Genomic DNA, 26,582 nt, shown 5'->3' on the forward strand with positions numbered 1-26,582 from the left:
ACGGAATCTTGCTAATTTAAATTATATTTTTTAGTATTTATTACTACTTCCAAAGATGTCAATAATCTCAGCTGCAAGTATACATTCGTTGGTAGACGCTTTTCCGGTATCAAAATGCGGTACCACTACCCAAAATGACACACCAAGTTTAGTTATCAAAAGTAAACTACCACTCTGTAAAAAACTCAAAGGTGTCGCGAAAAACATTACAGTGGAACCAATTTTACTAATCAGTATGTTGGCACATGTGGTATCTGCCCTTACGGTCCAAAATCTAATTTTAGAAAAAAGTTGTAGAGTCCATTTAGTGTTAAGCAACGCTACGTGTAACACCCTCACATACAAGAACAAATCGGATCTAGATTCTTATCTAGATTATGAGAAAAAAGTGCAGGTTGTGGCAACGAGCATGTTCATATGGAGGGATGCTATCATGAGTCTAATACCATCGGTGCTCTTACTATTTATAGGATCGTGGAGTGATCGATACAAGAAAAGAAAACACATTATTCTGAACGTTATTTTAGGAGATATATTTACGACATTGTGTTGGCTTATCTCCACATTTTATTTTTGTGAATTGCCCCTGGAAGTAACTATCTTAGGAGAAGTTTTACCAGCGGTAGTAACTGGAGGACAACCAGTTGCTGCAATGGCATTTTTCAGGTAAGCCCACTTTTATATTAATTTTTTTAAATAGACTATTTTACAATTAATAAATAATCATTTCGTTGTGAAGCGAAACAAGAGCCGCCTTATTTTAGTTAGTTCAGAGAGCGCCAAAAACACTCTAACTAGTTTCAACCCTTCTTAGGGTCTCATCAGAGAGTGCTTATTTGATTCTCTCTGAACCACTAAAATTCGGGCTGCCGGTATCGGTTCACACGGTGGCGCCCAAAATTCCGACAGCCAAAATCCAGACAGCCAAAATCCCGACGGCCAAAATACCGACACACCAGAATCCTGACACGCCAGAATCCCGACATGCAACAATTCTTGCATAAGTAAAAATTCCGACCACTACATTTTGAATATTTATTGTTTCCTTTTCAAATGCAATACCAAATCATATTATAGAATATTGAAATTGGAAAATTAGTTACTAATAAGTACAAGTACGGGTACCAATTATTATGTATTTTAAAAGAAAAAAATATTAAACACTTAATTTTACAATATAAAAGCTATACTTACTGAAATGGACGGTTGTAAGTGACATGATAATATCTATTATATGAAAGTAAACTTGAATTCGGGATTTGATTATACCGTTGACTGAAATATTAATACGGGTATTAATATTTCAATCAACGATTATACATATTATATTGTTGGACTATATATTGGAAAAAAAAATAATTTAATTCATAGGTATACCCATGTTAGAAATTTTATTTAGAAAATTAGTTCATATTAAATGGTAAATACTTTTGTTTAGTAACAAAAAATAAAAAAACAGATGGCCATAAAATAAAAAACAAGAAATAAATGTAATTATATGTTAAAAAGAAACGTATCAAACCTGTCGGGATTCTGGCCTTTCGAGATTTTGGCCTGTCGGGATTCTGGCGTGTCGGGATTTTGGCCGTCGGGATTGTGGCTGTCGGGATTTTGGCTGTCGGGATTTTGGGATAGACCCCGGTTCACAACCAAATAACATAATGGTATGGATGCCGTGGCGGCATCTGCTAGAGACGAATGAAAGTTTTACTTTTAATAATAACAATATCAAAAATAAAACTTTATTAGAACTAATATTCTTTATTAGAACTAAACAAGATAACATCCATGCCCCCATATAGCACACAACGTCCGATGTACGTCCATATAACGTACATTTAAAGTCCAAACGTCCATGGACCAAAACTGGACGTACTATGTACGTACATTACGGGACGTCCATTGGACGTTTGATTTCAACGTACATTGGACATCCATTTGTGGTCCATGGATATTTTACACAAAACGCGACTATTATATTAAGTCCCAATACAAACTAAATGAGAATCTTCTTGACAACGTTGTCGCTCTTCGCGCTATCGGTCGTGAAAGGTGTAGTATTAGGCAGGTACTTTTAGTAGGGGATTATCGCTGTTAATTGTTGTGGAATACTGAAGGATGGTTTATTTATGATAATTCACAGAATGGCAAACGCGCTTGTAATATACAACAACGGTACTGACTCTAAAAATAGTTTGGAACAGAAACAGAACAGAGATTAAACCTCTTTTAATGTGCATGCTTCCTAGGGCGTCATTATCTGAATCTCGTCTTTATGAAAATACATCCTGTGATATATTTGTGTTTTCTGTTTATCGTGCAAGTGCAGTCGTGCATTAATGAAGTTCCTAGTTCCTATAATAAAGTATATATTATAATGAAGTTATAGTAAAGAGAAATAAAAAAGGTCTTTTGTGTAATATTTTTAAGTATCTATAAGTTTAGTATTATAAGGAACTATTTCCTATAAAGGCTTTTTGCTATGTATTCACAAAATTATGGATACTAGATTGCTTTCTGAAAAGTGCCCTACAAATGTCCATAAGACGTACATTGAATGTACATAAGGTGTACACTGAAAGCTCCAATACAACGTACAATGTACGTTTGTAGCGGACGTTCTATGGACGTCCAATTTTGTGAACTCTGGACATTCGTTGGACGTCCATCGGATGTCCATTGTACCTTAGCGGGACGTCCATTGGACGTTCCAATGTACACAGATGTACGTCCATTGGATGTCCATAAAACGTACTTGTGCTATCTGGGCCATCATGTTATTTCGTTGTGAACCGATACCGGCAGCCCGAATTTAACCCGGCACCTGCCACGTGGGGTGCTACCAGCACCCCATAACACATTTTTATCAAATATTTGTTATTTCAAGTTTGGTAACCGAGCTGTGCGTCATAGTAGCTTTCTATAATATTATATAGCATAGATTTGTTAGTGTTTGAAGTGGTTATTTAGGGTCATTCTGAACTTATAGCTCTAAAGTCGAATTGGGGTGTCATCATCTGGCACTTTAAGTTTTAAATTTTTTTTTGTATTTTTGATAAACAGGTCAAATTTACATTTTTTATTGAAATAACTGATTTAAATTATTAATATAGACTCTATACTCGCTAAGTTTTAATTTTTTTAGATATTTTACTTGACTTCATTTATTATGGCTTGGTACTTGCTAATTTGCTTATAACATCTTTTTCATTTTATTTTTTAACTTTTGTAACATATAAGTGGCTAATAAGTTAATAAAACATGGTTTTTTATATTCTTGTGTTACTCAACGCATTATTTTGTTTTTTAAACAAGTAGATCACAGAAAAATTTTAAGTGGTGCTGTGAGCACCCCACGTGGCAGTTGGCGCCTTGCTAAGCCACGTGGCAGATGCCGGGTTAAGTGGTTCAGAGAGAATCAAATAAGCACTCTCTGATGAGCTCCAAGAAGGGTTGAGACTAGTTAGGGTACCTTTGGAGCTCTATGAACTAACTAAAATAAGACGGCTCTTGTTTCGCTTCACAATTAAATGATTTATTTATTATTTTTATTCAGCTCAAGCTTGTCAAAAGCTCGGCTCGGCTTGCCTTCTCAGTATAACATTGCAAAGTGTTGTTAGTCGATCTGTTTTTGTTCCCCCAGAAAACACAAAAAACGCCGATATTAGTTTATTAACCTATGAACTGCCAATAGTGTCAAAATTTCATAACAGTGGAGTAAACTTGTCTCAGGTTGGACCAATTACAAACAAGCATTACGGCGTGGTAAATTTGAAAATATTTCTCCTAGTTTAAAAACAGGGTATAGTACTGGTTGTAACGTTGTGATCCCAATTTCAGTTCTTTTATGCTAACCCTTTAAATATGTATATATTTTCCTTTCTCTCTCTCTCTCTCTCTCTCTCTCTCTCTCTCTCTCTCTCTCTCTCTCTCTCTCTCTCTCTCTCTCTCTCTCTCTCTTTCTTTCTCTTTCTCTCTTTCTCTCTCTTTCTCTCGCTCATTTCCAGTCAAATTCAAATAAAGTTTAGTTTTACCAAGTTGGTCTCTATTTTTTATGTATACACTGCGCGTAAGAGAAAACGGGCACCCAAAAAAATGAGTCATTTTTGATGTCTCGAAATTTCTAAACGTGTTGTCCGATTTAAGTGATTATTTCAATATGTTATAGCCTTATTCTTTAACAATATCGCTGTCAGTGGCGGCCGGTCGGGGTCGGCAGGGTCGGCAGTGCCGACCCACACATTTATAGATATAGATTTTTTTAATATTATTATCTGTGAAGTAAAAAAAATCTGTCAGATAATACCGACTAAACTTTATTCATGGTTTTTAAAAGGATTTGATCAATCCGAGCGTTAAGTGATCCCTGCGCATAACAGATATCTCAAAAAAATGAATGATCCGAGCCATTCATCTGACTTTTCGGCTAGCCGAGCCCAACTCATCCGTAGCTTGACGATTTACACGTAAAACTCAACGAAATAACAAGTCGATGAGCAAGCGAACATACATTCTCTCCGTAGGTTTTTAAGCGGCAGTTACGGCACATCACCGATCTGCCGGTCGGTGTTTCATTTGGAGGCATCGCATCGGCAGAAATTGTCAAAAATAATCACGCCGTTTTACGTCGTTTAGTGGATATTGTAATTTTTTTAAGTTGTCAGGAATTATCATTTAGTGGACATGATGGATCGAAGCATTTGTTAAAAATCAAAGTAATTATAGAGAATTAATAAAATTGTTTTAGAAATATTTACTTTCTGATTCGAAGTGTATTCGTAATACAGAATGAACTAATACATATAATCAAATAGTTACATTTTGAATAACGTTATTGAATCTGAGATTTAGAAAACCATTTGCTTTTCGCTGGAAGTAGATGAAACTTCTGATTATCATGTCATTCACAATTATCAATTATTGTTGTTCGATACGCGTTTCGTGGTAATATTTATGAGAGGTTTTTAGGTTTTAGAGACGTGAGTAAAAGCAATAAGGCCAAATATATTTTTGGTGTTTTAAAGAACAGATTAAAATTTTTTGATATCAAAAATAAATTAGTAGGGCAAACTAGGGCAATCTTATGACGGCGTTTCTGTGATGTGTGGTGAATTGAATTGTCTCCAGGCAAAAGTTAAAACTATTGCATTACAAGCTTTATTTATTCACTATTATGCGCATATAATGAATTTAGTTTTGCATGATACGTGTAAAAAAATAAAGAATATCGTCTTTTCTTGCCAGTTTAGCTCACCTAAACGGATTACTGGTTTAGAACAAATTTGTTTCGAAAAAAAAGCAAACAGTTTGTCAGACGCGATGAAATTTTAAATCTCAGGTTAGTTTTATCTAAGCAGATTATCTCTGGTAGTTTTAGTATCTGTAGCAGATTTTCGTGAACAGCTTTTGGAAGTTTTTGATTTTATTATCGAAGGCGACGATTTTGAAAGTGGCGATACCTCGATCCGTCAAGCAATCGGTTTGAGAACTTTATTAAATAATTACTCTTTTAATATTCTTTTAAATATTTTTAAGACAGAGTTTTCCCAAGATATTCATTGTTGTTCAAAATTAGTCAACTGACAAAATCTCGGAGATTTTCGTAATGATAGTAGTTTCCAATATATACGCAGTGACGTTTTGGATTCGCTTGATATTTCCGAATCGTCCCAAAAAAGACAACGACATGATACATATCTCGAAAAACGAGTAGGTATATCTTGAAATTTTGGATACCTACTATTATATGCAAATAGATACTCGTTTTTCGAATTTTGAAGATTTGAAAATTTTTGACCTCTTTGACGATTCAAAATTTAAAAGTTACCTTTGCCAAAGAATTTTTAAGATATTTATTATTACAAGTTAGGTACTTAAAAATTATGCCGATCCAAATATTTTCAGAAAATGGGATAAGTTACAAAATATCGTCCCTTAGCTTACAACACCGCTCAAGTCGAAAATTAACGGTTTTGACATATACATACCGTTAGATAGGTCTGCTCATTGCGCATCTAACCATTTGTCACATGATTTAGATTTCAGTCAATCAGATTCCGTAATTCAAAAAGTAGTGACACCGCGCAAGTCGTCAACCTGTATCATGGTCAACACCGCACAAGTCGCTCTGTGATTATATGTTTGTACGTGAGTTTTACTGCTGAAAAGTCTAGTAACCAAGAAATTTTTATAGAAGATTAAGAGATAAGCTATATAATAAAGTAATGTTTATTCATTTACGCATATTAATATAGAAAGAAATGATAATAAAATAACTTAAGCGGTGTTTACTAACGGTATTTTTTTAAACTTAGGCGGTGTTTCAAAAAGTAGTTTTTTTCGTCTCCTGTAAAGTTGGTAAAAATTACTTATGCGGTGTTGTTAGCTAAGGGACGATATGTATGTATAATTATATGTAATAAGTACTGCAATCCATTACAACAGACTGTTCCTCAATTTTCTTATTACCACCAATTTCTGCCTCAAATAAACGGGATTTATCTTATCTCAAAAGAATCAACACGTATTGTGGAAACTCCATGAAACAAGAGAGAACGTCAAGTACATCAAATAAAAAAAACAAAAAACAACAAATTCTCCTATGATGATTTAAGTCTTTTAGTTTGATGGTATACCTATATGAGGAGACAAAAAAACCTTGCCGACCCTGTCTCTAAGGCCACGAGCCGCCACTGATCGCTTAATAATATTGTTGCTGGACAGGTAAATTATCATTGTATACCGGGTGTACCAATCAAACTGTGTTTTTTTCTTAATGTTCACAACACCCTCTGGAATATTCTAGCCTTTTTAAAATATTGAAATTAAAAGCCAACTATAGCCTCGGGGTGTCTTAACATTCTGTTTTTGATTCATTTGCTTACGGTGGATAATAAAAAAGTTAGGGACTTTAACAACTAGCCATGTTCTTTATCAATACAGGGTGTTTCTAAATAAGTGCGACAAACTTTAAGGGGTAATTCTGCATGAAAAAATAATGACCTTTTGCTTTTTAAACATATGTCAGCAAATGCTTTGTTTCCGAGATACGGGATGATAAATTATTTCTGGCAAACTGACGATTTATTTATTTCTCTAAAACCGGTTGAGATATGCAAATGAAATTTGGTAAGATTTAAGAGGTAGATATTGCGCATTTTTTGACATACAATTAAAAAATGTATATTCACCATTGGCGTGCATACGGGTCATGCTACCCGGTCATATTACCTGTATGCACGCAAATGATGAATATTAAATTTTTAATTGTATATCAAAAAAGTGCAATAACTACCTCTTAAAACCTACCAAATTTCATTTGCATTTTTCAACTGGTTTTAGAGCAATACACAAATCGTCAGTTTGTAAGAAAAAATTCAACATCCCTTATCTCGGAAACGAAGGATTTGCAGACATATGTTTATCATGCAAACGGTCATTATTTTTTCATGCAGAATTACCCCTTAAAGTTTGTCGCACTTATTTAGACACATCCTGTATTGATAAAGAACATGGCTAGTTGTTTGATTTGCACAGTTTGATTGGTACACCGGGTATACAATGACAATTTACCTGTCTAGCAACAATATTAACATATTAAAAAATCACTTAAATCGGACAACAGGTTTAGGAAATTCGAGACATCAAATATGACCCAATTTCTAATATTTTAAACATCATTTATTATAATGTATAAACGTTTTCAATTTCTTTGCAACACGAAAATGCAGCAGCTGCAAAATACTGTGGTTAAATCGGAGAGTGCAGTAGTCCCATATCCTCTTCTCTCCGATTTCCCCAGGCATCATACTTTGGGCCTTTCCAAATTGAAAACAAAGAAAGAAATGTCACGGATCTACTAGCGCCATCTACCGAAAAACAAAGTAAGTTATCAATCGAAGTAGCACAGAAAACGACAATAAATATCGTTCCCATACCACTAGATTGACAACAGGTGGAATACTTTCTTTGGTTACAACCTCCCGAGATTTTCAATAGTTATAAATCATACAGGATGCCGAGGAAATTAAGATGAGAGGATTTTAAATAATTACTCAACAAAATAGTACTCAACAAAAGAGTACTTTCTGTGCTACTTTGATTGATAACTTACTTGGTTTTTCGGTAGATGGCTCTAGTACATCCGTGACATTTCTTTCTTTGCAATTCAGAAAGGCCCAACAAAAAATGATGCCTGGGGAAATCGGAGAGAAGAGGATATGGGACTACTGATGAGGAGGAAAAAACCTCCGAAACTGATATAGACTCTTCCTACACTCTCCGATTTAACCAGAGTATTATGCAGCCTCCACAAAAAGATCAGAGAAGCAGCAGGCATCTATAAATCAAAAAGGCCGGGACACTTAACAGACAGACGCTCAAGGAAATCCAATAGTTGATATTGAAGAAACAAAAACAACATGGATGAACTATGTGAAAACAACATTTGAAGACGATAGGAATGTCACCATCACACAAAATAAAAATGACGATACCGGACCACCTATTCTCGAAGCGGAAGTAGAAGCTGCTATAAACAACATTAAGGAGGGAAAAGCCGCAGGAGCAGACGAGTTCTACTCAGAATTTTTGAAAATTATGGATAAAGACGAAGTAAAAAGACTTACCTTGATCTTCAACAATATATACCAAAATGGAAAAATACCCCAACGGTGGCTAAGGTCAACTTTTATAACAATCCCTAAAAAACCCAATGCCAAAAAATGTGAAGATTATCGAATAATAAGCCTTATGAGCCATCTCCTGAAAACTTTTTTAAAAAATAATACATAAAAGAATATATAAAAAGTGTGAAGAACACATGACAAACACACAATTCGGCTTCAGGGATGCATTGGGTACTCGAGAGGCACTTTTTGCAATACAAGTTCTTTACAAAGATGTAGAGACGTGAATTGTGATATATATGTGTGTTTTGTTGATTACCAGAAAGCGTTCGATAGAATAAAACATGACGAACTGATGAAAATATTAAATTCAATTGGTCTAGACAGCAGAGATCGCCGTATAATAAACAATATCTATTACGAACAAACTGCAGCTGTTAGAGTAGGGGATCAGGTAACAGACGACATAAAGATAAAAGAGGTGTGAGACAGGGATGTATATTGTCCCCATTATTGTTCAATACATATTCAGAGCACATTATGAACCTAACGCTAACGGACATAGACCAGGGAATACTTATAAACGGAGAACGATTGAACAACATAAGATACGCTGATGATACTATCATTTTTGCAGACAGTCTTGAAGGTCTGCAGACACTTGTCTCCAGGGTGGCAGAAGTAAGTAGCAGGTTTGGGCTTGATTTTAACATCAAAAAAACCAAATACATGGTTATAAGCAAAAATAGGATACCCCCTGGTCAATTACTAGTTAACCAACAACCTATAACACAAATCACCAACTTTTGTTACTTGGGTGCAAACTTAAATGAACAGTGGGACCAATCGACGGAAATTAAGATAAGGATCGAGAAGGCAAGATCAGCTTTCGTCAAAATGAAAAAAATCTTTAATAGCCACGATATAAAATTGGAAATAAAAGTTCGTTTACTAAAGTGCTACGTATTCTCCGTTCTTTTATATGGCGTGGAGTCATGGACCTTAACTGAAGCATCACTGAAGAGACTCGAAGCATTTGAGATGTGGTGCTATAGACGCATGTTGAGGATTTCCTGGATAGACAAAGTTACCAACGAAGAAGTTCTACATAGAATGGGTAAAGAGCGCGAACTAGTCGTAACCATAAAACGTCGCAAACTGGAATACCTGGGCCTTATAATGCGCAATGAACAACGATATGACCTACTTCGGACCATACTTCAAGGTAAAGTGTACGGGAAAAGAGGTCCAGGACGAAGAAGAATATCCTGGCTGCATAACCTGCGAAAATAGTTTAACTTAACCACTACCGGACTTTTCAGGGCAGCAGTCAACAAAGTTAGAATAGCCATGTTAGTGTCCAACATCCGTAACGGATAGGCACCATAAGAAGAGAAGATTATGCAGATGCTGCATTTTCGTGTTCCAAAAAATTGAAATATTTTTACATTTTAATCCATTTACTCTTTTGTTGAGTACTGAGGAATCTTTCTTGTTGGAACTTTTACCACGCTGAGCAGCTGGGTTGTGAATTATTTAAAATTCTCTCATCTTAATATCCCCGGCATCCTGTATGATTTATAATTTTTGAAAATCTCGGGAGGTTGTAACCAAAGAAAGTATTCCACCTGTTGTCAATCTGGTGGTATGGGAACGATATCTATTGTCGTTTTCTGTGCTACTTCAATTGATAACTTACTTTAACATTTATTATCACTATACATTTATTATCATATTTATTTTAGTTATATTAGTGCAGTTAGCACTGAAAATAGTAGAACAGCACGCATGGGTCTTGCCCACGCTGGAGTCACAGTTGTTATAGGTATTGGAAACTTAGTCAGTGGAATCCTCTTCCATCAAGTACGATTTTACGGGGTGTTTGCAATATCATTCGTTCTATACACGACTGTGTATTTCTATGGTTTATTCTTTATCAAAGATATTTGGGAGTATAAAAGGGATAATGGAGAAGTACTCGAAAAACCAAGTAAGGATTTTTTAAACGACTTTTTCGATATAAAGCATGTATATCAGACACTTCAAGTTGGTTTTAAAAAGAGAGAAGATAGAAGAAGGCGGAGGATATTCTTGACATTGCTGCTTACTTTGCTTACATTGGGTCCATTAAGAGGTATGTATTGGTTTTGTGCTTTTTCTCATTATTTAAAAATATTGTTCCAACTTTAATGGTTATGCATTGGAATGGACATGAACTTATATCATTCGGAAGCTATTTTCTAGTGACAGTTTAATATAGGTTAATATTTTTACTGGGCAAATCATTACACACAATTATTTCAGGAGAATAGACCGAAGTATATCTCACAAGACTCTGTGACAAAAATTACGGAGAAAGCCGAAATTACAGAGGAAGATATAAATAAAGCACTAAAGAAAGCCATAAATAACAAAGCACCAGGACCGGAGAACATAAAAATGGAACTTCTGAAATGTGGAAGCGCAAGAATCGTGTCCTTTATACGAGTGTTGTTCAATAAAATTGAAGCAGGAGCCATATGAGTGGAATCTGTCTTACATATCCACCATTTTAAAAAAGGTGTAGCGAGAATCTTTTCCACAGGTATAAATGAAAAATAGAACAGCAGATGGACCATTACGGCGAAGAACAAGCTAGATTCCGAAAAGCCAGATCATGTCTAGATGACATGATCATAATGTCATCATGAGACAAGTGATAGAAAAGAACAAAGAGAAAAATATTGAAACACTTATGACCTTATATATATATATATATATATATATATATATATATATATATATATATATATATATATATATATCGGTTTTAAAACGTTCTCCTACGTCTTCCGATGCCTAGTCGCCATTCACTTCGGTCCATCCAAAGGTCTTCATCCAATTCTCTTTCTCTCATTTCTCGATTTATGCCTTCTCTCCAACTCAGGCGGGGTCTTCCTCTTTTTCGTCTACCATGAGGGGTCCACGTTAGGATTTGTTTCGGGAGTCGTTCTTCGGACATTCTTTGTACGTGTCCATACCATCTAAGCTGTTTGGTACTAATGTCATCTACTATTGTGTGTTTCACATTCATTATTTCCCTAATTCTGTTGTAGGTTACCCTTTCTAATCTTGATTTTCCTGCTGAGCGCCTCCAGAAATCCATTTCTGTTGCTTCAAGTTTTCTCTTGTATCTTTCTTTTATTTGCCATACTTCACTGCTGTAAGTGATTATACTCTTAACAATTGTATTGTATATTCTATGTTTGTTGTTGTTTGATATTGACTGGTCCCAGAGGATGCTATTGAGAAGGGTAATTGCTTTTCTTCCCTGGTTGTTTCTTTCTTCTATCGTCCGGTCTACGCTTCCTTCTTGTGTGATGGTCATACCAAGGTATTTATATGCGTCGCAATGTTTAATAATTTCGCCATTCCCCAGTGTAAGGTCCTGCTGTGTCCCACCGATACACATATATTCAGTCTTCTTTATGTTTATTTCCAAACCACCTTTTTTTGACACTTATGACCTTTACAGACTTAAAGAAAGCATACGATAGCGTGCTCAGGAAAGAACTGTAGGACACATTGAGAAGAATGCACGTTAAAGATAAATGGGTGAATATAACACAAAGACTGTATAAAGAAACACAGGTGCAAATAGATTTAGGTAATGAAATAACAAAAACAATCAGCCATAAAATGCCTCAAATATTGTTGTGGTCTATCACCTACACGTTTTAACATATATTTATATAAGTATATCGATCAGGCTTTGAAGAGATGTTATAGAAAATGGGGAACAATGGCCATAAGTACAACGGGCTTAAGAACAATGGGCACCAAACTTAAGTTTAGAGGAGACTATTAAGAATTATATTTAAGTATTTAGGGTCAATGATAAGTAGATAATAAAAGAGATAGATATTTAAAGAGGTGGCCTTCTGGCCTATTCCACTGTGACCTTTTCAGATCTGTTGTGGTCCTCTAAGTCCTAGATAATATTCTCTAGCGTGACTCTTTTTAAAAAGACTAATAGCTTTGAGACTGAACCTTCTATACAGCTATTTGCCGGTGTATTTTCTTCTCCTAATGCAAAGAACCGTACATTTGCCAGACTGTCACACTGACATAGAATGTGCTCTGCTGTTCTTCTTCCAGGTGACAGAATCTTACAATCCCATCAGCGTTAAGTGCCTATTCAGCTTACAGTGACCTCTTCGGTCTGCCTTAAATTTTGGCGAATGTTCTGTAATGAACTGATTCGCCTGTCATTGTCCTGCTGAATTCCTCCACCGTTCCAAAGATTAGTGAGCTACCCACTTTCTTGTAGCCGTTCTTGTTACTGCCTTTGCAACGCCGCAGAAGGGTTCCGGTCCAACGAATGGCATTGATGAGCCTTGTTTGGTCATTTCATCTGCTTTTTCATTTCCCTTATGACCCTTGTGTCCCGGTACCCAGGCTACGGTAACCTTGCTACAGTCTCCTAGTTTATTTAGGGCAAACACGCAATCCCATACTAGCTTAAAATTGACATTGAGTGCCTTAAGCGCTGCCTGACTATCTGTGAAGATGGCAACTAAACAGAACGTTCTTTCCTGCCTTTCTATATCTTCCACGCAGTGATGGATTACGGTTATTTCCGTCTGGAAAACTGTGACATCCTGTGATAGACTTACCGAGAAATGTATTCCTTGATTTGTCCCTAGTCCCTACTATGCTGGCTCCCACACCTTCCGACGTTTCTGAGCCGTCAGTGTACAGGTAGCAGTAGCTTGTATGGGTACACCTTCCTTCCAGTCTTCCCTGCCTGGTATAGTCACATATATGAACTTATTGTCAAAGCTATATCTCGTTGATGTTGTATCGATAGGCTGCTCCATAACAATATCGGCTTTTAGCTCACCAATTAGCTTTCTGTTGTCAGCACCATGCACCTGGCTTATATGTAGCTGACTATGCATTAATCTGTGCATCACTCTGGCTTCGCCCTGAACAAAAATATGAAGTGGTGGTAGATTCAACAGGACTTCCAACGCTGCTGTAGGAATTGTTTTTATGGTCCCCGTAATACACAGGCATGCTAGCCTTTGTGTATTACCTAGCCTTATTGCTCCCACTTACTGCGTCTTTTTCCACCACGTCACCGAGCCATAGGTTATCATGGGTCTAATAACCCTTGTGTATAACCATAGAGTCATTCCCTTCTTATCATAGGTCAATATATCCTTTTTCCAGGCAGTTAAAGTCGATTTAGTGGGCAAATCGACTCTAACATTTCCGTCTTTCTAACTAGAACTATTTACAGGCGCAAACTCTAGCCATAAAGGCTTTAAACATATCAATATCCTTTACTAATCCCAGGGTCGCAGGAATTTGAGAAGGTAAAACGGGGCTTTTGCTCGCCACCAGTTCAGCTGTGGGCGGGTCTGAGTGTCGTCACGCGGTCGTGGGCAACGAGCGCGGAATAGAGGGTGAAGTCTGGCAAAATCTGCCAACTCATGGGGGATCGGCCAGTCGAACAACGAGAACTTCACGGGGGATGGAAATAACCAAAACGTTCTTGAGGCTGAGAGAACTTCTTACAGCCTCCCATCTCTTTCGCTGACCACTTGCGAGAAATGTGGGCACAAATGCCAGACCAGAAGTGGCATTTTGAAACACATAGCAAAATGCTCCAAACCTGCATCACAGACTACCCGTGCGAGGACAACAGAAACCGCTCAGAAACAAGACGATACCAAATGTCGATTTTGTGGCGCATCTTTCGCGAAGCTGGCCGGTACAAGACAACACGAAAGAAGAGCCTACCCTGATGATTACTTCAAGATTCTGGGAAATGAGGCTCTGAGAATCAAACCAACGCGAAACAGCGAGAATTTTCAAATTGTGGCCGAGCTGTGGCCCATAGAGTCATTCCCCCAATTCTTACCGCACATTCTTCTACGTCTGCCCAAGGATATAGTAGCTTTCTGTGTGGTTTTCAGGATGTGAGGATTCCATGTAAGCCTATGATCAAAATAAACCCCAAGGTATTTTATTTCTTTGGCAAATGAAATCTCTTTTCCTCCCAGCACCGGTGCTTTTAGGCCTTGTAGTGCTGTCTTTTTGGTGAAGTTGACGATTTGTGTTTTCTGAGCATTGACTGTCAGTCTATCTTGTTTACACCAGTCGTCAACTATATATAGGGCTACTTGCATTCTCCCAGACACCACCTGGGCAAACCTGCCCCTAACAACGACTGCTATATGGTCTGTGTATCCTAGACAGTACAAATCTTCTGTGAACAGATTTTTGAGGAATTCATCTGCCAAGGTTGCCCAAAGTAGAGGTGACAGAACTCCTCCTTGTGGACAGCCTCCACCTACTCTTGCTTTGATGGTTGCTTTACCCAGAGTGGATATTACTATCCTATTTTCCAGGGATGCTCTTATCCATCTGCATATTACCGCAGGTGCGCCTCGTCTACTCATAGCCCCTATCAGAGAGCTGGTAGTAACATTATTAAATGCTCCTTCTATATCTAAAAAAGCGGCCATTGATCTCTTTGTCCTCCATTGACTTTGAGATAAGCCTATAGTCCAGAGTCCGTAGATTTACCAGGTTGGTATGCATATTGACGATTGCTTAGAGGATTACCTTTTAGCACTTCGTCTCTGATATACTTATCAAGAAGTCTTTCCAGCGTTTTTAATAGAAAAAAAGATAGGCTTATCGGTCTTTATGACTTTGGTGTTAGGTCTGATAATGTAGTGTTAGGTAGTGTTATCTTTTTGCTGAAGTTGACCATTTGTGTTTTATGAGCATTGATTATTATCAGTCTCTCTTGTTTACACCAGTCGTCAACTACTATATTTAGGGCTACTTGCATTCTCCCAGACACCACCTGGGCATACCTGCCCCTGACAACGATTGCTTTATCGTCAGCGTATCCTAGACAGTAAAAGTCTTCTGTGGACAGATTTTTGAGAAGATCATGTACCAGGGTTGCCCAAAGTAGAGGTGGTACTTGTATGAAAGATATATACATGAAAATAGGATGGGGAAAACAAGCCACGAAAGCACTCCATGGAGTGCTATGATATGAAACAACACTCCAACTAAAAAAAACAGAAAAAGGATTTTTCAGAGCGTAGTATTAAATATTAACCTATTATACTAAATGGCCAATGATAACAAAAATACGAAATAAAATACGAATAGTTGAATTGGAGATTATGAAAAGATGTCTACAAATCACCAGAGAGGATAGAACAAGAACAGAGGAAATATGGAACAGAATGGGAGTAAAACACTTTTACAAAAAAGTTGAAAAACGGAGACCTGCAATAGTACGGGCATGTACAAATAATACCGGAGCACATGCGGCCGACAAGAATACTGTACTGGAACCCGCCGGGAAGAAGAAGACAATTGTAAGCTTCTGACTTGAAAACTGCGCTATCATACATTCCCAAATCGAGCTTATCATTCACATTATCATATTATATTCCCAAATATTTTTTTGGATGTGTGTTATACGAAATTTTAATTTTAGGAGAAGCAAATCTGATTTATTATTTTTCCAAATTAAAATTTGGTTGGAGTCCTGTAGACTTCAGTATGTTCATTACATTTCAATTTGCAGTATACGTATCTGGTAAGTACATTTTTTTTATTTAAATAAAAAAAGATTATTGACCCTCTGCTGTCCTTGGTGTTTTTCAATATCTTGCATGCAAGCCTCATGTAAATCAGTAGATCAAGTTGATGGATAAGAAACGATTATCTACAGTACTTATTGGGAATAAACCACAATTTGTTTTAAAACTTTAAAAAGGGTAAACGCTGTAGCTGGCAACCTCTCACTTGTGCACTAAAAGAGCTACATCACAGAACTTGTTTACGATCTGATAAGAGATCATTGTCATTGATGACAAGATGCTGACATGCTAACCACCAAAATACAAAAATATTCGGGTAAAAACCCTTTAAACTTGATCCGTCATGGAAACATTGATTATAAATGTGAAATTGAACATGGATGCACAAAATATCTCATGTATTATGCTCAAGGTACCATTTGAGCCCTAATCGAGTTGTTCGCATGTTGAATAGGTAGATGGTGGCAACTGGCAACCTTGTGCGCTTTGTGCATCCTTGTTCAATTTCACATTTATACTTAATCAATCTTTCCATGACGGATCAACCTTAAAGGATTTTTACCCGAATATTTTTGTATTTTAGTGGTTAGCATGTCGGCATCTTGTCAGCACTGATGATGTTGTTTCCTGACTTGCACTTCTAAATAAAAAAATGGGTACATTGTATAATATGTGAAATTCATAATATTTTGGTTTTAGGAAGCCTGTTTGGATTAGTGATACTACATAAATGTTTTAAAGTGGACGATTGTATATTGGGAATGGTATGCTGCATTAGTAAGATCATGGCGAATTGTATGTATGCTTTAGGAACTTCTTGCTTCTACATGATGATTGGTAAATACCTATTACTATGCTGTTTTTAATAATAGATCCACTCAGGTCTCAAGGGAATCTTCTTATGAAAATACGGGGATACTTTAAAAATAATTTCATCATTCCAGATGATTTTTAGCTTCCATTTAATCACGAATCAGGTACATAATAACTTGCTTTGTATTGTTTTTATAAGCCTCTCTGCAATAATTTATCGTTTGTTTCATATTAACCATAAAAGATTCCGTTAATCCAATTGATTTTGTATCGTATACTTTTGTAATTTTGTAGGTTTTATTGATTCAGAATTAAATGTATATATGATATTCTCTGTCTCATTTCACTTGCATTAAATAGAGTTTACTGATAGTCTACTTGCTTATTCTCTTTGTATATCGTAATCTTCTTCTTAAGGTAGCGAGCATTTCTGCGTAGGCCTCCACCGTACATTGTATTAATATTACGCAGCCATGGCATATTTTTACACCTCTTTACTTTCTATGTTTCTGAAAAATGTATCTTTCTCCTCGTAATATGTGCCCTGTGTATGCAGTCTTCTTATTTTGTACATAATTGAAAGGTTCCCTATCCTGGAAGCCCGCTCTTCGTAATACTTCCTTATTTCTGACTTGCCATTCGGCATAGGCACCACATTTCAAAGACTTCAAGTTTGTTAATGGAGCTGGCCTTTAACGTCCATGCCTCCATTCTGTACAAGAGAACATGCCAAGCGTAAAACTTTAGCTTCTTGTATCTTAAGTTGAAATCCAACTTGCAATCAGTCAGAAATTTACGAAGCCTCGAAAAAGCATTTCTGGCTTGGGATACTCTGTACTCTGCTCTTTATTTCAGTTTTAGAGTCCCAACCTTCGTTCAGAAGACAATCCAAGTACAAAACAAATCCAACGTGCCTGACTTGTTCGAATTCTTCTCCAGCGAGATACGTATATCTTTGCATTTTGGGTAATAATAATTATTTTTACCTATAATCATTGTTTTTGTCTTCTTGATATTTATTTTCAAACCCCGAGCTTCACTTGCACGATTTAGATCGTTTAAAAGCCATTGAAGATCTTTGATTTGATCTGATACCATCGCTGTGTCATTCGCATACCTGATGTTAACAAATATGCCGTTTACAAGTTTACATTAATATCCTTATTAGAGTTTTCCGCTGCTTGTCATCGGGTGCATTCAGCAGACACAATCGCTAACTAATCGATTAGTGATTTTCTGCTGAATGCCACATAAATTGTGACATTTAGCATGTAAATTACAAATCGATTACTAATCGATTAGTTAGCGATTGCGTCTGCTGAATGCACCCATCGTGTCGGTCCGTAGTATCGTATCGTGTCATATCGTAATATACATACTCAATTTGAAGGGGAGAAATTGAATGTATTTATCCAGATTCCCTTTCAGATGTTATATAGAGGTCATCGTAGGTGCAGCAAACCACACCATGCAAGCTTTTTGGTTGTGCATAATGTAGCGTTTATCACGCTTCTCCCTCAAAATTTCCTTAGGTACACTCGTGTCTCGAACGTCTTTTCATTGTTTAGATGGCGCTACTTGAGATCGTTTTGCGCGATATCCAAGCCGAACGGAATGGTAGGGAAGCAAAGTATAAAGTATGCTAAATGTGCAGTCACTCGAGCGCTTTGGGGACCTATTGGGTTGTGAAGAGTAGGTCTTAAAACCAATAAAAGTTAAGTAAAGTTTTTCATGTTAGTCGGGACTTGTCCATTTTTAATTTAATTTTCCATTTTCAACAATCGTTTTTTTTTTAGATTATAGCGCCATCTATCCATAATTCGAAAAAATGTCTCGAATAAAGTTACTTATTTTTAAGTAAGGAATTCAAATCTGCAATAAAAAATGGGGGCTCCCATTTAAGATTTTAAAGTAACCCCCCACCCCACCTCTGTGGGGGTCGTGTTTGTTGCCATTCGATAGATTTTTCAAAAATATTGAATAACTGTATTTTTCAGTTTTTCGATCAGATGTTCATTTCGCGAAATATCGCGGGATTCGTATTTAAAATATTAAATTTACCTCACCCCCTCTCCGTGGGAAGTCGTGTTTGGTATCATTCGATAGATTTTTGAAAAATATTGAGTACGTATTTTTTAGTTTTTCGATCTGTCATTCATTTCGCGATATATTCGCTTTTTTCTTGTGAAACTTTGGGACTCACTCATTTCCTTACACCCTGTACAAATCGTCAGATTTTTGAAATATACACTGTTTTGCATGTACTTAACTTACCTTATCTTAATCTGACGATTTCGAGTTTTTCTAAGAATAGATTTTTTTTTCGGCCCCCCCTTAACGAACTCCCCTGCATTAAGAGCCAATATATGGTAGAGGTACATTTTCAGGGTACAAGGTTTCTCCCCATGTAATAATCTGACGCGCTCGAGTAACTGCAAAAATCCTCGCTTTGGCTCCCCTACCAGAAAGCAGTTCGGGTCAAAAACTCACTCAGAAGGCACGCAAACTTAAATTTCCTTTTCTGGGCGAAAATTCAGAAATTCTGGGGCAAAATCGGAGTACCATCGAAAAAATTACATAAAATCATAATCAAGAAGCCTAACAAACAGTATAATATAGACAACACGTGACCTATTGAATCATGATTGTATAAAATGGAATCGAGTAGGGATCAACGAGCTAACTTCTGCTTCTTCTTCAGATGCAAATCCACTAATGGATGTTAGCGATCATATTTTCTATTAACTCCCTATTTCTTGCAATGTGTATCAGATATTTAATGTCATTAATCCCTGTCCATTGCCTTATGTTTCGGAGCCAGGACATTTTCTTGCGTCCTATTCCTCTCTTGCTTTCAATTTTACCCTCGATTATAAGTTGAAGTAACTAGTATTTTTCGTTTTGCATGATGTGACCCAGATACGCCGTCTTCCTTTTCTTGATGGTTTCGAAAAGTTGGTGTTCTTGGTTGATTCTATCGAGTATCGCAAACTAAAGTGCATTATAAAAAATGTAACATTGTAACCTATTGGAATAAAAAAACCGAAAACTGGTTTTTGGAAAAACCGGTTTTTTGGTCGGTTATAACCGCTAGGTTAAACCGTAAGCAAAAAAACCGGTATAACCGAAAACCGGTGTTTTGTCAAAAACCGCCATCCATAATACTATAAATAACAAGAGAGTATCTTCCCGTAGCTCAAATACGCCCGAGTTCGCGCATCGCATGACGTAACTGGAGACCGGAATTTTAATGTCTTATAGTCCAGGCTGTATCGTCGCCCCCGTTAGGTAACATATTCCGATCCTATTTTGTTACACAAACTCACTTAAAAAGAGTTCCTTATAAAAAATATACAGAGTGCCGGGAGGTGCCGCGGTCGGAAAATTGTTTAAACATTTCTTTAAACAAATTCAAAAAATCAATTTTTTCACTTCGCATAATTTTTTTTGATTCTTTGATTCCAAAAAGGTCTCTTGTAATTTTTCTCTAAAATTGACTGTTGTTGAGTTATACTCGATTTAAAATTTGCAAAACGCGAAAATGGCCATTTTCAAGGCTTAATAACTCGGTTAAAAATTATTATTATGAAAGTCAAGAAGTGACTGAATCAAAGTTAAAAGCCCCCCTACAGAATTCTGAAGAAATATTGTCACTATTTTATTACTCAGGTTATTTTTAATTGTTAACTAAGAGCGCTAAGTGAGGCGGCCGTCAATGTGGGTGCAAGTGAGATGCACCATTAGACGGCCGGAATGGTGCATCTCTTTCGCACTCACTATTGACGGCCGCCTATATGCAGCTAGCGCTCATGGTTAATAATTAAAAATAACAGCTTAGTAATAAAATAATGACAAAAAGTTCTTCAGGATTTTGTAGGGTGGACTTTAAACTTTGATTTGGTCACTTTCTAACTTTCATAGTAATAATTTTTAACTGAGTTATTAAGCCTTGAAAATGGCGATTTTCGTGTTTTTCATAAATCGCGTATAACTCGACAAAAATAAATTTTAGAGAAAAATCACAATAGACCTTTTTTGCTTATAGACCTGGATCCCGCTTACCAAAAAAAATTTGATTAATAGCAAGCTGAAAATTTGTTAATAGCTTAACGTTGTCTAGTCGGACAAACTTTGATGTATGGGAACACTGGAACAGGGGAAGTTTTAATTGTGGAACAGTTTAAAAATTTGGAACGTCAGATTACGAAAACGTTCCATGTGTTTTGTGTTTTGTCGGACAGAACTTCCAATTGATTTGTTACCATTTCATTAAACCTTCATGCAAAAATTCAGAGTGGTGTTTATCACCAACTGGGCATTTTAATGAGTGGAACACGAAGAACATGTCAAATGACAGAAATCATGTTGGTTAGTAATAGCAGTCTGATTTTTGCATGAGAGTTTAATGAAAGGGTAACAAATCAATTGGATGTTCTGTCCGACAAAATATATGGGACGTTTTCGTAATCTAACGTTCCAGATTTTTAAACTGTTCCACAATTAAAATTTCCCCTGTTCCAGTACATCAAAGTTTGTCCGACTAGACACCGTTAAGCTATTAACAGATTTTCAGCTTGCTATTAATCAACTTTTTTTTGATACGCGGGATCCAGGTCTATTATAATGATCCAAAAATTCTAAGAAAATTGAACGAATCGAAAAAATTAATGTTTTGAATTTGTTTAAAAAAAAATTGTTTAAACAATTTTCTGACCGGTGCACCTCGCGGCACCCTGCGAATGTGTTATATTTTTTAGTAAGTTTGTGCAAAAAAATCGAATCGAAATAATTTACCTAACGGGGCGGCCTTACAGCCTGGACTATACAACTGCGAGCAATTCAAACTAATCGGAAATAATTCGGTCATTAGGAACCATTACGAACTTGGGTCTCCAGTTACGTCACGACTCCCTTCTTTTCGAGATGCGCAATATATTATCTTGTTATTTATAGTATCATGCCGCCATCCCTACTGCCTTGCCTTCCGTTCGGCTTGGACACCGCGCAACACGATCTCAAGTAGCGCCATCTGAACGATGACAAGACGTTCGAGACATGAGCGTACCGAAGGTAATTTTGAGGGGAAGCGTGATAAACGCTACAATAAATTTGCGAATGGAACACAAGTCACTGAAATTTTTAGAAATGTCCTAAAAAGTTCCCGTAATGAAGGTATGTGCTGATAAATAATATAATTAAACCAATATTTATTTTTTAGGTTGTACCCTCGACGTGTTTGGAGTTCTATTCGCTCCAGTTCTTAGATCAATTGGTTCAAAGTTGGTATCTACTGATGAATTGGGAAAGTTTCATTCTCTGTTCAGTATCGTAGAAACGCTTTCACCATTAATTTTTAGTCCGATTTACAGTAAAGTTTATGCAGTGACTATCAACGAAAATCCAGGATCGTATTTCTTAGTTAGTATAGTTACTTTGATACCGACCTTTTTAATATTCATGTAAGTAAAACTCTAAATTACAATAATGGTCACATTCAGGAGTCGAAAAAGTGAGTGAGCAGTTCACGATGGAGCGGCAACAGTTGTGTTTCGTCTTGTGAACGCTCTGCTCCCTAAATTCGTGACAGCCTATCACTTTCTGTTATATGTGAGTTTCGATACTTGCCTCTGCACAATAAATTTGTTTTTTACTTCATAATTATGGCCAAAGACCCTAGATTGTTTACCGTCCGCGCTATTTTCCAATTGATAATTAGTACTTGACGCCATCTTTCATTTGTGATTTTGACAAATTCACAAAAGTAGCATACGTTGGACGGAGGTTGGCGAAATTAAAATAAGCTCACTATCATGACGACCGTTCCGTAACACGTTCCGCAAGCAGCGCCACATTTAGAGAACGAATTCCTAACAGTTGCGGAACCGCTCCGTCACTTTTTCGTCTCCTGAATGCGACAAATGATTATCTTGACTCTATATCTATGCGGACCGACATTCCTGATTGTTACTTGATAACCCAGGCAACCAAACGACGTTTTTATAACGTAGATAACATGTCATAAAAATGACCAATTGACATGTTTCTATGACGTAGTACTGACGTTGAAAATCACGTGTATTTGGCTCATCGATTTGACGTCATAATTGTGACGATTTTCAAACGTCAAAAAATGACGACTATAAAATCACGTATTTATTACTTTCAAAAAGTGGCCGCTTTCAGATGTTTCAAAATAGTATAAAAAATAGGTAATAACATGAAACCTATTATAGGCCTTCCCATGTGTTGAAGATATACTACCACTTGTTTAAGATCGCTTGTGCACTAGAAGCAATCTAATATGGATTCTGCATGGTTGTACCAGCCCTAGCATTACAGAATTTTCACTATTTATATACAGTGATGAGCGCGCTAATAACCGGCAAAATAGCGCAAAACATGGAAAACATACTACATTGCGAAACAAAAAGAGATGAAACTAGTGGAGGTGAAAATTATCGTTACAAATGTATAAATTAACATTAGGTACATTACACAGTTTCCCACCTTTAGACGTATCAGAAAAGTATGACAACTGTCACTGTGAAGGCCGCGTCCCACCATCAAATAATTTGATCAAACTAGTTTGAGCAAACTGAAAGTGATAGTTAGTGACGTCACATCCTCAGTGTTCATTGTGGATAATAATGAAAAATTTTAATTTTAAATAAAGTACAAACAAGTTAGACAACTCAATACAAAAAATTTGATCAAACTAGACTGATAGTGAGAGCACAGATTTTTAGAATTTCAAAAAAACTGGAATTGTGACGTCATTTTGACGTACTTCCGGAGTTTGCTCAAACTGTTTGATCAAATTATTTGATGGTGAGACGCGGCCTTGACAGAGACACTGTCAGAGACCTCTAATGGTAGGAAAATTAAAGGTAGGAAACTATGTAATGGGGCTAACGTTGGGCCAATCAGTTGGGCCAAGGAGTTGGGCCAACGTGTACAGGACCACTTGGCATGAGTTTGCGATTGGCGGTCAGCGTTGGTCTACAAACCGAATCTTGTCGGTATTTGGTGCACAAATCAAAGGATTTTTGGGACTTGCGCGATCTGCCAAACAGCTGTTTGGTTATGAAAACTGAACACGTTGTTGTCGTTGAGTTTAAAATATTTGTTTTCTCTTCTCACAATACTGATACTGTTTATAAGTATTAATTTTAAGGTTGTTTTTTAATATGAATACTTTTTTCGGTGTAAAAGCACTGTCGTTTGCGCCATTGTTTTTTAATCACTCTTGTTTGGTACACTTTTCTATAAGCATTGAACGCATTGTACAAATTAATTGCGGCAGCTGCTACAGTCTCCACATCCATATCCATAATCAGAGTTTGTTTTTTGTTTATCCACTAAGAAAGGTTAATGCAGACTGATAACTCCACCAACGTGTAATCACCATGTATTCACTGTTCTTACTTGGCCCAACTTATTGGCCCAACTCATTGGCCAACTTGTTGTCAGTGAATACCTATATATTATTATACAATTGATAATATGCAATTTATGTAATTTGGAACAAGTAGAAGTAAGTGAAGAATATCTCAAAGAGTCTGCCAAGGGTAAGTGGTGGTGAAAGAAGCTTGGAGTCTAAGATTGGAACTTCAAAATGAGGCGCTCTGATAAATTTACAATATCTTTGTTTCTAGAAAACGTAAAACCTTCATTATTTTTCTAAACCGGAGAAACTCGACCAAATTTGAACAACATTTTCATTTGCCGTAAAAATTCACCGGTAACAACCGTTCCTACATTAAAAAATGTATTTGTTTAATGTAGGAACGTTGTTGTTTAATGTAATAAAAATGTATAATGTCATTCTTTATATTCTCGAGGATTTGGCAGTAGTTATTAGATTTAAATTTATCGTTTAATTATTAGTTTTAAATTACAATTTTTTGATATATAGGTATTTCAAACTAGTGACGTCATCCATCTGGGCATGATGACGTAGTCGATGATTTTTTTAAATCGGAATAGGGATCGTATGGTAGCTCATTTGAAAGGGTGTTCAATTTTATATTCAGTAATATAAACAATAATATCACTATGTATATAGGGTCGCCAAAAAAATAATTTTTGAATTAAATTAATTGACGCAAAAAGATGAATGTATGTAATTTATTTAACTCAAAATACATAGATTCTATTAGAAAATAGAAAAAAATGTTTATTTAACAAATAAACATTGCTTTTCGCTTAAATTAAATGTTCAAACTGTCCAGAGGTAGGTGGGAGGCTGTTTGTGATTTAATTTAAGCGAAAAGAAATGTCTATTTGTGAAATAAACATTTTTTCTATTTTCTGACAGCAGTACAATGTATTTGGAGTTAAATAAATTACATACATTCTTCTCTTTGCGTCAATTAATTTAATTCAAAAAATATTTTTTTGGTCACCCTGTATAAATAATGATATTAATGTTTATATTACTGAATGGAGAATTGAACACCCTTTGCAAATGAGCTGCCATACGACTACTGCCAAATATCGAGGTGGACTCTTTTATTTGGCCCACCATGTATAATATCCATTATTTTATATTTTTTTATTTTTTCTCTCTCTCCACACATATTTTTTTATTTTCAGATTGTTATATTGCCAATCACAGAATCGAACCAAAAAACCTGAACACCAGCAACAAGACCAGAGTTTAATACGTACCTCAGAAACATGATTCCAGTTGAGAATTGGAAGAAGTTAAGAACTCCAGTATTAAGGATTGAATATTTATTTGTATATAATAAACATTTTGTGATAATTAAGGCTGTACTACTAATAAAATTAGATAAAAGTATTTTCCCATATTCCTAGGTATTCCAGTCACTGGCCTTATAGACCTTATGATAACACTAGGTCCGATTTTTTTTTCAGAAATTTGTACAATAAAAAAAGCCAATTTTTGTAGAAAACTACACTCACCGGCACGAAAAACGGGCATTCCTTGAATTTTTGATAAAATTGTCGAAACACACTTTATTTTCATTGCAACTTTTATCGATGATTTGCGTGCTCTGATAGAGGGTTTTAAGGTATGTTTTAGAAAGAAAATGAGTACGAAAAATGTTTATTTAAAGAGAACTATACAAACTTACAAATTAATACAAACAAAAATAAAATAACAAATTGGTACCATATTGTGTTACAAGGGGCCTGCGGACTTTCAAATGTTTTTACTATGATATATTTGTTTATTTATGTCAAAAAGATACGGAGTTTAACGCAGTACAGTGCAACGTGTCTTCGCTCATTTTATAGATAGAGGAGCTTATACTCGACGTTCTGGAACAGGTACCCAGAGAATATCTACTCATCCGGACGACCGTTTTATAGTGTCTTCAGTACTAAGAAATTGTCATTCATCTACTATAGAGTCTAAAAACAGTCTAATACAAAGTTAATATTTTTGGCAGTACAGCAGTTTAATAGATGTCTATGTCTAGCAGTGATTATTATTATTACGATGATTGTTGGTAGTAACTCAATTACCAAGTATTGACTAGTCGTCGTAAGGGTA

At 36.1% G+C, this 26,582-nt stretch overlaps 2 protein-coding genes across 3 annotated transcripts in view; both read left to right on the top strand.

Moving 5' to 3' along the window:
* LOC114337491 (uncharacterized) lies at window positions 1-25,862 on the top strand. Its single transcript, XM_050657990.1, has 6 exons — window positions 1-666; window positions 10,373-10,761; window positions 16,141-16,242; window positions 16,946-17,083; window positions 22,278-22,518; window positions 25,655-25,862. The coding sequence occupies exons 1-6, from the start codon at window positions 56-58 to the stop codon at window positions 25,740-25,742; spliced, it is 1,569 nt and encodes a 522-aa protein (XP_050513947.1). The 5' UTR covers window positions 1-55; the 3' UTR covers window positions 25,743-25,862.
* The window catches only part of LOC114337269 (zinc finger protein 474-like), a 296,452-nt gene that overhangs the window by 263,900 nt on the left and 5,970 nt on the right, over window positions 1-26,582 (top strand). The gene's annotated exons all lie outside the window — the stretch shown is intronic.

This window comes from Diabrotica virgifera, chromosome 8 (genome assembly GCF_917563875.1).
Source record: "Diabrotica virgifera virgifera chromosome 8, PGI_DIABVI_V3a".
Taxonomy (NCBI): Eukaryota; Metazoa; Arthropoda; class Insecta; order Coleoptera; family Chrysomelidae; genus Diabrotica; species Diabrotica virgifera.

What these genes read in the sequence shown, in the direction of transcription:
- LOC114337491 (XM_050657990.1), top strand. Translation starts at nt 56, where the DNA reads ATGTCAATAATCTCAGCTGCAAGTATACATTCGTTGGTAGACGCTTTT. An exon ending in TACATTGGGTCCATTAAGAG is followed by an intron (nt 10,762 to 16,140) that starts GTATGTATTGGT and finishes TTTTAATTTTAG; the next exon opens with GAGAAGCAAATCTGATTTAT. An exon ending in TTGCTTCTACATGATGATTG is followed by an intron (nt 17,084 to 22,277) that starts GTAAATACCTAT and finishes TTTATTTTTTAG; the next exon opens with GTTGTACCCTCGACGTGTTT.